Genomic DNA, 11,272 nt, shown 5'->3' with positions numbered 1-11,272 from the left:
AAGCAGCAGTCAAGAAATCAAATGACATATTGCATTGAGCAAATCTGCTGCACAAGACCATCAATTGCTCATATGCAAATTCAGACTGAAGCTGAAGAAAATGAAAACAAGTCTACGAAAGCCAAAATATGACCTATAGTATATCTCACCCAAACTTAGAGAGATCACCTGCAGAACAGATTTGATGCATTAGGCACTAAAGACCAAAGACCAGAAGATTGTGGGATGGCACTGACAACATCTTACAGGAAGAAAGCAAAAGGTCCTTAAGAAGACAGGAAAGAGGGAAAAGACCAAAATGGATGTCAGAAGAGATTCTGAAACTTGCTCTCCAGCATTGAGATGCTAAAGCAAATGGAAGCAGTGAGGAGGTACAAGAGCTGAACAGAACATTTCAAAGGTCAGCTCGAGAAGGCAAAATCAAATATTACGATGAAATGTGCAAAGAATTGGAGTTAGGAAACCGAAAGGGAAGAACATACCCAGCATTTCTTAGGCTGAGGGAACTGAAGAAAAATTCAAACCTCCGCTTCAAGTATTGAGGGATTCTCTGGGTAAAATATTGAATGATGTAGAAAGCATCAAAAGAAGATGGAAGCGATACACAGAACGATTGTGCCAAAAAGAAATGATCAGTCATTTCAAGAGGTAGCATATGATCAAGAACCAAAGATACTGAAGGATGAAGTCCAAAGTGCATAAAGGAACTGGCAAAGAACAAGGCACCAGGGATTGATGTAATACAAATTGAAATCTTTTCAAGAAAGTGAGGCAGCACACTCACTCATTTTTTCCAAGAAATTTGGAAGACAACTATCTGGTCGACTGATTGGAAGAGATCCATATTTGTGCCCATTCCAAAGAAAGGTGACCGAACAGAATGCAGAAATCATCTGACAATATCATTGATATCCCATGTGAGTAAAGTTTTACTAAAGGTAATACAAAAGCAGCAGCAACAGTACATTGACAAAGACCTTCCAGAGCTTTAAGCCAGATTCAGAAGAGGACATGGAATGAGGGATATCATTGCTGACATCAGACAGATCTTGGCTAAAAGCAGAGAATACCAGAGAGATGTTTACCTGTGCTTTATTGACTATGAAAAGACTTTCAGTTATGTGGATCATGACAAGCTATGGACAACATTGTGAAGTATGAGTACTCCGGAACACTTCATTGCGCTCGCGAGGAACCTGTACATAGATCAAGAGGCAGTTAGTTGTTCAAACAGAACAAGGGAACATTGTAGGATATAAAATTAGGAAAAGTGTGTGTCAGGATTGTATTCTTTCACCATACTCATTCAGTCTGCATGCTGAGCAAATAATCAGAGAAATTGGATTATATGAAGAAATATGTAGCATGAAATTTGGAGGAAGACTCATTAACAACCTGTTGATATGCAGATGATACAACCTTGCTTGTGAAAGCGAAGAGGACTTAAAAGTACTTACTGATGAAGATCAAAGAGCACAGCCTTCGATATTGGTATCCTTCAATGTCAAGAAAGCAAAAATCCTCACCACTGTTCCAATAAACAACGTCCATATAAATGGAGAAAAGATTGAAGTTGTCAAAAACTTCATTTTGCTTGGATCCACTATCAACACTCATGGAAGCAGCGGTCAAGATATCAAACAAAATATTGCAGTAGGTAACTCTGCTGCACAAGACTTCTTTAAAGTGTTGAAGAGCAAAGATGTCAGTTTGAGGACTAAAGTGTGCCTGACCCTTGCCATGGTATTTTTGATAAACTCATATGCATGTGAAAGTTGGACAGCGAGCAAAACGACTATAGAAGAATTGATGCATTTGAGTTACGGTGTTGGAGGAGAATATTGAAAGTGCCATGGGCTGCCAAAAGAACCAACAGATCCTTGTGTAAAGAAGTGCAGCCAGAATGCTCCTCGGAAGCCAGGATGGCCAAACTTTGTCTCTCATACTTCGGCCATGTTGTCAGGAGGGACCAGTTGCTGGAGAAGGATATCATGTTTGGTAAAGTGGAGGGTGAGAGAAAAAGAGGAAGACCCCCTAACAAGATGGATTGGCAAGTAGCAGCATCAGTGGACTCAAACGTGGCAACATTGTGAGTTTGGCCGAAGATCGGGCAGTGTTTCGTTCTGCTGTGCATAAGGTCACTATGAGTCGGTACCGACTCGGTGGCACCTAACAACAACAACAAATGTGGTTTCTGAGAAGTGGTTGGTGAGTTTGAATGTTTACTTCCTGGTTCAAACTGACCTTGTGGTCCAGTGCTTTTCGTATGGTGTCACACCAGGAGAAATAAAACTAATCAAAGAAAGAAAACCCAGTACAAACAAAACTATAAAGCACTGCTACAAAAAGCCAAATGGAAGAATATACCATGCTCACAGATAGGAAAAGTTAACATTGTGATAATGTCAGTGCTACCCAAAGCAATCTATAGCTATAAGTCAATATAAGTCCAGATCCCAGCATCATTCTTTAAAGAGATTGAAAAAATGACCATGAACTTTATATGGAGAGGAAAGAGACCTAGGATAAGCAAAGCACTGCTTAAGCAGAAGAGCAAATTGGAGCCCTCTCACTCACTGATCTGACAAATTAGTACACAACCACAGTGATCAAAACAGCCTGGTACTGGTACAATGAAAGATATCTAGATCAATGGAACAGAATTGAGAACTCAGACGTAAATCCAGCCACATATAGTCAACCAATCATTGACAAAGGGCCAGATACATTAAATGGGGAAGAGATTGTGTCTTCCACAAATGGTGCTAGCAAAACTAGAAGTTGATTTGCAGAAGAATGAAGCAAATCTCACACCATAGACAAAAACAAACTCAATATGGATTAAAGGCCTAAATGCAAAACCTAGAACTATATAGATCAGCAGTGAAAAAATGGGGACAAATTTAGGGGCTCTAGTGCTGTGGATTAATGTACTAAACTGCAAAGTCAGTTTGAATCACAAGATCGGTAGTTCAAGCTCACCAGCTGCACCCTGGGAACCCTATACAGGGTCGCTGTGGGTCAGAACTGAGTCGACGTTACTTAACAACAATAGCAATACGTGGCATGGGTTTCTTGCGTGGTGTTGTGGATCAGCACTAGACTGTGAACCACAAGGTCCGCTGTTCAAATCCACCAGCAGCTCCTCGGAAACCCTATACAGTATCACTATGACTCAGAACCGAGTCAGTGTCATTTAACAACAACAGCAATACATTGCATAAATACACTATCAAACATTACAAACAACACACAAGCAGTAGAAGGCAAACTAGATGACTGGAACCTCTTAAATTTTAGGAAGTTACGTGCATCAAAAGATTTCACCGACTCAGGAGACATCAAGGCAAGTGGCTGGGTCCCCTTAGAGCAAACCTCCTTCCATGACTAAGACTCAGTAGGAATACACGCTCTGATTGGTGACCACGTTCGTTACCGATAAGGGGAAGTGAGAGAAAAACAGCAATGAAGCTGAGAGCTAAGCCCTACAACATGCAGTAGACTACTGTGAACCCAGGTGAAGACCTGGTTGGCAGCAGCATGGCAAGACCTGGGGACTCTTGGGCTCAGAGTCAGTGACATAGCCACAGAGGACTGGAGTGGAGAGTGAAGCATCCACCTGATAAGAAGAGAGGGCATATGCATAAGTACACCCACACTTGCAGATAATACCCACTCGACCTGGCTTCAACAACTGGATGATCAGAGCTCAACTAGAAGAAGAAAGACGAGGAAAAAAAGAGTAATCTGATACAATTTGATGAACTTGACCTACACCTATGGAAGCATTCACTCAAAAGAGGGAACAAATCTTTACAGTGAGGATCATTCCCACCCCCTCCATACACAGGGTAGACAGGGATGGGCAACTTGGACATTGGCTACCCAAAATGGGGGAGCTACAAAGGCATGAAGTGACTGGCTTACAAGCTTTCAAGAGGGAATCTAGATCCAGAGGCCATGGAGTAAGGTAGAATCTCCACTGAGTAGTATCCAGTCTGTCTAGGCAGGGCTGATGAAAGGACATGGGGATAGGTCTCTTGTGATGCAATAGTGAATAATTGTTGTCAGGCCTGATTGTGAGGGTTGGAAATGTAAAGATGTTTTATAGCAAGGAGGGGAGTGATTAACTTTGCATTCTAGGAGTTGAGGTCCCTGGGACCATCAAGGGAGAAGAGTAGAGAGCGGGACTCTACCCAGAGAAGCAGTGTCGCCAGAGATGGAGACAGAGACAATAATGTGGAGAGATGGAGTGTCTGGGGACTTTAGACCCAGAGAGGTAGAGGGGCTGTGTGTTGATGACCGAGGGGGCTGGCTTGTATTGTAGTATATACCATTTGGTTGGTTGATTATGCATGGAGGGGATTGTCACCATGGCAATTAAACGATATACAATAGGATGAATGTAAAACTAATGTTCTCCCATGTAAACTATCACATAATTCACAATAAAACAAAAAGAACAACAAAAAAGATTTCACCGAAAGTGTGAAAACAGAGGCCACAGACTGGGAAAAAATTTCTTTGCAACAACATATCAGAAAAGGGACTAATATCTACAAGTTACCGGAAACTACAGCATCTCTACAAGAAAAATACAAACGACCCAGGTAAAATGGGCACAGGACATAAACAGACACTTCGCCAAGGAAGACATCTAGCCAGCGAACAAACATACCAAGAAATGGTCGTGATCATTAGCCATTAAAGAGTTGCAAATTAATACCAAAACAAGATCTCTTACCAGCATTAATAGCCAAGTTCAAATAACAAATGCTAGTGAGGGTGCGGAGTAACTGCGACCTTCCTACATTGCTGGTGGGACTGTAAAATGGTTCAACTACTCTGGAGAACTGCATGGCACTTCCTCAGAAAGTTGGAAATAGAAATGCCTCTTGACCCAGCAATCCCTTTACTTGATGTATAGATCCACAAGAAATATGAGCCCTAACATGAGTAGATACATGCACAGTGATGTTCATCGCAGCAGTATTTACAATAGCAAAAAGATGAAGACAGCTCAAGTGCCTAACAATAGAAGGATGAATAAACACAGGGTCATACGCACAATGGAATACTATACAACATTGAAGAATAATGACGAATCTGTGAAACACCTCATAACTTGGATGAACCTGGAGCACATTATGTTGAGTGAAATTAGTCACAAAAGAACCAATATTGTATGAGACCATTATTGTAAAAGTGTAAAAAAAGGTTTCCCAACTAAAAAGAAACATTTTTGATGGTTTCTAGGGGTTGCAAGGAGGAGAGAGCTTAGGTAAAGGGGAGGGCAACCTACAAGAAGAGGGAGGGTGGCAGAAGAAAAATGAAGATCGGTGAGGACATAAAGAGGTATGCATGGGCTAAAGGGGCTAGATGTACATCGTGATATCTACACAACCTTGGGACAACAGTGTTCTTTGTGTAGCTATAGGGATTGAGATTTAGACTGAATGGTAAGGAAGAAAGAGGGGGACATATCTATATTTAAATGTTCCACAAATGTATAAAAATTTGAAAGAGACAAAAAGAAATATTCTTTTATGGTTTGGGAGGGAAGGGATAGTAGTTCACTGCCTAGAGGGTAGACACATGTTAACTCGGGTGATGGAGTGGCCAACATACAAGAAAGGGAAGGGCAATAAACAAGACGAGAGAGGTTGGCAGAAGAATGGTGGAGACACAGGGAGGTATACAGAGCTAAAGGAGATGAAAGTAAATAGTGATGTATACACAACCTTGGAACAACAGTGTTCTGCAAGTAGATACACGGACCAAGACACATGCTGAATGGATATGGAAGACAAAATGGAATATATATATATACATATATATTTATATTTCCCATAGCTATATTAGTTTGAAAGAAGATATTGGTACATGAGTACTTACCTTTTCTGTAAACACAGCTATGAATGTGGTGGAGCATACAGTGGGCAAAATAATGAAAACTTCTTAGATATTATTCAACAATGAATATCTGAACCTGGGGGCTCAGGACCATAGTCTCAGGGGACACCATGGTCAATTGGCATAGCATAGTCCTCAGTGACAATGTTCTACATCTGACGCTGGTGATTAGCATCTGGGATAGTAAAAGCTCATGAGCAGCTGTCTAAGGTGCAGCTATTGGTCTCTCCATGGGCAGAAGAAAGAAAAGTGTTGAGAATTGAAGATGCTTGGAATCACTTAGTCCAGTGGACCGATAGACCATGTGAACATCAGTCACCAGCACTGTGGGACCAGAAGAGCTAGTTAGTACCCAGTTATCACTACCAATGGCTCTGAAAGGGATCACATTGGAAGGTCCCGGACAGAGCGGTGGAATATGTGGAACAAAACTCAAAATTATTTAAAAAAAAAAAACAACAAAACACCAGAGAGATTGAGCTTACTGGTTAGAAAGAAGAGACTGGAGGAACCTGAGACTATAGGCCGTGACCACCCTTGAGGTCTGGAAAAGAACTCACCCTCACGGCTCAACGTTCAGCCAAGCAGTAGGTAGGTCCACAGGGGGAGCCACACCACTACTGCGGTATGCTTATTATGAATGATGGAGCACTCAGTCATTCCAGATCAAAAGGGCAGCATTTTCCTAAGGACACAGTTGAGAAGGGATCTGAAGATGGAATAAATGGAACTAGGAACTGCAGGGAGGAAGTGGGATAACTGTTGTTGCATGGAGGGAATTGCAATGATTGAGATGAAATGAAGCGTAGGATTTATTGACTGTAAAACGGATGATCTTGTCTGTAAACCTTCACTTAATTCACAATAAAAATTTTTTTAAAGAGTGCAATCCGTACTGCATGGTGGTTTATCTTCTTCAGTATTTCAAGTCCTCTTTACTTTCAGCAAGCGAGGTTTGCCATATTGTAATTGTTAATGTGTTTTCCTCCACCCCTAATGCCATACAGATTGGATAAGTATGGTGAAAGGATACAGCCGTGGTGCATACCTTTCTTAATTTTAAACCATTCACTATTACCATATTTTGTGGCAATGACTGCTTCTTGGTCTATGTATAGTTTCCTCATGAGCACAGTTCAATAATCTGGAATAACCGTTGCTCACAATGTTATCGATAGTTTGTTCTGATCCACACAAATATCTTTGTCATCAATATCACCAAAAAAGCACAGGTAAACTTCCTTCCAGTATTTTCTGCTTTCAGCCAAGATCCATCTGATATCAGCAATGACATCCCTACTTCACCTCCGTTTCTGAATCCGACGTGAACTTCTGGTAACTCCCTGTCCATGGACCGTTGCAGCTGTTTTTTAATTATCTTCAGCAATATTTTACTTGTACATGATATTAATGATATTGTTCGATGAATTCCTCATTCTGTTGGGTCAGCTTTCTATGGAATGGCCACAAATATGGATCTCTTCCAATTGGTTGGTCAATTAGCTGCCTTCCAAATTTCTTGGTATTAGATGAGTGAACAACTTCAGTGATGCATGAGTTTGTTGAAAGATTTCAGTTCATAAACCATCAATTTCTGGTGCCTTATTTTTGGCCAGTGTCTTCAGTGCAGCCTGGACTTCTTTCTTCAGTATCATCAGTTCTTTATCCTATGGTACCATTTGAAATGATTGAACATCAACCAATTCTCTTGGATACAGTAACTGTGTGTATCCCTTCCAACTTCATTTGATGTTTACTGACTCACTCAGTTTTGTTTGTTGTAGTGTCCCATCGAGTAGTTCCAACTCATAGTGACCCTGTGTCCAAAAGTGGCTTGTGGGTTTGAACTGCCAACCTTGCCGTTACCAGTCCAGTGCTTATCTTGCAGTACCTCAGTAGAATCCTTCAATATTGCAAGTCGAGACTTGAATTTTTTCTTCAGTTCTTTCAGCTTGAAAAATGCTGAGCTTGATGGTTAGGTAGATATCAGTGTAGTTGTTTAAGTCAGTTGCAGCTCATGCACAAGAGAGCCAAATACCGTGCAAGCCGCAGAATTGCTGTTTTGCTTCTGCCCATTGCTTCTGTCCCTGTGCTAATCCATCTCTTTGGGGGTCCTTCTCTTTTTTGTTGACCCTCCACTGTCCCAAGCACTGACCCTCCACCCTCCACTGTGCTAATCCATCTCTTTGGGGGTCCTTCTCTTTTTTGTTGACCCTCCACTGTCCTTTCCCAGATAATATTTCAGATATCTCTCCTGAGAATATTTCTGAAGCATAAAAGATGAAATGTTGCCATCCTGGCTTCTGAGGAGTTTTCTAGCTGTATTTCTTCCAACACAGATTGGTTTGTTCTTTGACATTCCATGATACTTTCAATATTCTCCTCCAACACCATAGCTCAAATGCATCAATTCTTGTACAGTCTTTCTTATGCATCGTCCAACTTTCACATGCGTGTGAGTGAGGCTGTTGAAAACACCATGAAAACATAAGGCGCACTTGGTCCTCATACTGGCATCTTTGCTCTTTAATATTTTAAAGAGGTCCTCATGCAGCAAAGTTTCCCACTGACTACTTGACTACTGCTTCCATGAGTGTTGATGGTGGATCCAAGCAAAATGAAGTCCTCGGCAAGTTCACCCTTTTCTCCATTTGTCACAGTGTTATTTAGTCATCCAGTTGTGAGTAATGTAGTTTTCTTTGCATTGAGTTGCAGTTCACCCTGAAGGCTATGGTCTTTGATCTCCATCAGTAAGTGTTTTAAGTCCTCTTTGCTCTCAGCAGACAAGGTTGTGTCATCTGCATATCTCAGGTCGTTAAGGGATCTTCCTCTAATCCTGATGCTATGCTGTACTTGATATCATCCAGCTTCTCTGATGACTTGCTCAGCATACAGATTAAGTCAGTACGGTGAGAGGATATCACCGTGGCATGTAGTAACTGCTGTCAAGTCAACTCTGACTCATGGCAAACACAGTGTCCTACATCATCACAATTGCTGGCGGTTTTAAGTCCATCACTTTGCTTACTGTGCCTGCCCATGTCACCAATCACCAAAGGTCTGCCAACTCTCTTTTGTTCTTGGCTTAGCGAAACACACTGATTCCTATGGATAATATGTCCAAGGTAACAGAGTTGAGCAGTGCTCTGCTGTTTTGGGCCAATTCTAGGTAGGAGATTGCCAGGGCATTCTTCCTGGTTTGCTTAATCTTAAAGCTCTACTGAAACTTATCCATCATAAGTTAACATGCTGGTGGCGTTGTTTTCAGCATCATAGTAACACCCAGGCATCTCATTGTGACAGACTGATGGTGAACTAGTCTGTATATGTGTAAGTAACATTTGTAGAATACTTTGACCCCAGAATGCTTTTAATTGACACTTTCTATTGGACTCCTGGTGTGGCAATGTAGGATCAGCACTGGACTGTGAACCAAAAGATAAACAGTTCAAACCCACCAGTTGCTCCTTGGAAACCCTATGTAGCATCACTATGAGCCAGGACCGACTCCACAGCACTTCACAACAACATTGTAGTCATCACAACTATGAGAGATCTTGTTTACTTTTAACAGGTGAGGAAAGAGACTCAGAAAGTCTGTGTCCTTCTGTGAGACACCTAGTTTGTTAGTGACAGACCAGAAGTCATTTAAAACCAGGACCTCCTTCTTCAATTTTGTTATTATTGTTTTATAAATAACTGTCTCCCCAGAAGATTATTAAGTTGAAGTAAAACTTTATTTTCTCTGTGTGTGTGCAAGTGTCTCACTATATCTAGCATATCATAAACTCTGAAATATTATGTTTTGTCTTTGTTGCTGTTGTTATTGTTAAGTGCTGTCGAGTCGGTTCCGACTCATGGTGAGTCTGTATAGGGTTTTCAAGGAGCGGCTGGTGAGTTTGAACTGCTGACCTTGTGGTTCAACGCAGCAACCTTGTGGTCTAGTGCTTTATCCCACTACACCACACCAGGGCACTTTGCACTTGGGGAGAAACCCAAGATTCATAGTCTACAGAGACTCTTAGTAAGCCTTAACCAGGGATAGAGACAAGGCAAAGACAGTCATTCTGGATGAGGGAAACCTGAGCATGTACTCAGTACAGAGACCGCAATGCAGCCCACAGACTCGTGGCCACCGGACTAACTATACATGAAATGAAAACTGAGTTATCACGAGACCAGGATTGGTGGCAGGTCAGTTCATCGCAGTCACAGGTGGGAGTACAGAACCGGGGCTAAAACCATGATGGGGACACCTACACCAGTGCATGTTCAAAAAGCTTACAGGATTGGCCGTGGAGCTTTCACTACCTGCTACACTGTGGGTGGAGTTTGACTTAGCACCCTGACTTTTAAATTAGATACGTGGTTCATTTTGGCAAATCATCAAGGACAAGCCCAGGTAAGTTCCCTGGTTCTTTGTGCAAGCCTGAATGCAAACCTGCCTCCCCCTGTATTTGCCTGGAGGTGTGAGCATCACAATGTTGGGTTAGTGGTCAGAAAGAACTCAGCTGGTGTCTGAATTTATATCAAGACTCAAAAGAGATTAGGACACCTGATGTAAACTACAGTTTCCCACAAACCAACTGATTTACAATATAAGCTCTAATACACCTTGAACCTTGAATGGAAGATACACTAAAGTAAGAAAGCAGGGCTTCAAATCAGGCGATTCTGGTTTGACCCGCTGCTGAGAATTTGCCTTTCCACCTGATAATATTGAATCAGAATCTATATTTTAACAAGATTCCCTTATGTATAGTAACGTGTGTACGTAAGACCAGTTAAGAACCACTGGGGGATCATTGTCTAGAATGAACCCATTCACAGTCCTGCTTTGAAATAGACTTCATATTTACCATCTTGCAACTTTTGCTTTGATGCTAAAGACATGAATATGACAATAACTTAAGCTGTGAAATCTCAATCCTTTTTTTTTTTTTTTTTTCTTCTTTCATCCAACAGATTTTCAGCACAAAATTACTGTGCAGGCTTCTCCCAACCTGGAGAAACGGAGAAGTCTGCATAGTAACAGCTCTAGCCCACCGAGCAGCCCAACGAGAATCCCCCGCCTCCGAGCCATACAGTGTAAGTCTCTCCTCCGGCTTTGACAGGCTTTCACCTTCATTTCTGATGTTTACTCGATTCCCATTCAACTCTAGCATGCTTCTTATCGTAGGTTATAAGTAAGTATGTGCAATTTCAGAGACGTTACAAGTATCTAGGCAATGACATGTAGCTTTAGGTCCTTAACAAACAAACAGGAGCAGCCAAGAGCTGTCAAATGGACTCCCAGTCATGATGGTCCTGTGTGCGTCGGAATAGAACCATGCCCCACCAGGTTCTGGGTTGAGAAAGA

At 41.7% G+C, this 11,272-nt stretch overlaps 1 protein-coding gene across 1 annotated transcript in view; it reads left to right on the top strand.

Moving 5' to 3' along the window:
* Window positions 1-11,272, top strand: part of LOC102816376 (mitogen-activated protein kinase kinase kinase MLK4-like) — a 122,702-nt gene that overhangs the window by 79,987 nt on the left and 31,443 nt on the right. The window contains exon 6 of the mRNA XM_006868590.1: window positions 10,879-11,001. Coding sequence (XP_006868652.1) covers window positions 10,879-11,001 — 123 coding nt within the window. The remainder of the gene's footprint in view (window positions 1-10,878; window positions 11,002-11,272) is intronic.

The sequence above is a fragment of the Chrysochloris asiatica genome, unplaced genomic scaffold (genome assembly GCF_000296735.1).
Source record: "Chrysochloris asiatica unplaced genomic scaffold, ChrAsi1.0 scaffold00119, whole genome shotgun sequence".
NCBI classification, from domain to species: domain Eukaryota; kingdom Metazoa; phylum Chordata; class Mammalia; order Afrosoricida; family Chrysochloridae; genus Chrysochloris; species Chrysochloris asiatica.
The sequence above is the reverse complement of the archived record's forward strand: the minus strand, read 5'-3'. Positions and strand labels throughout refer to the sequence as shown.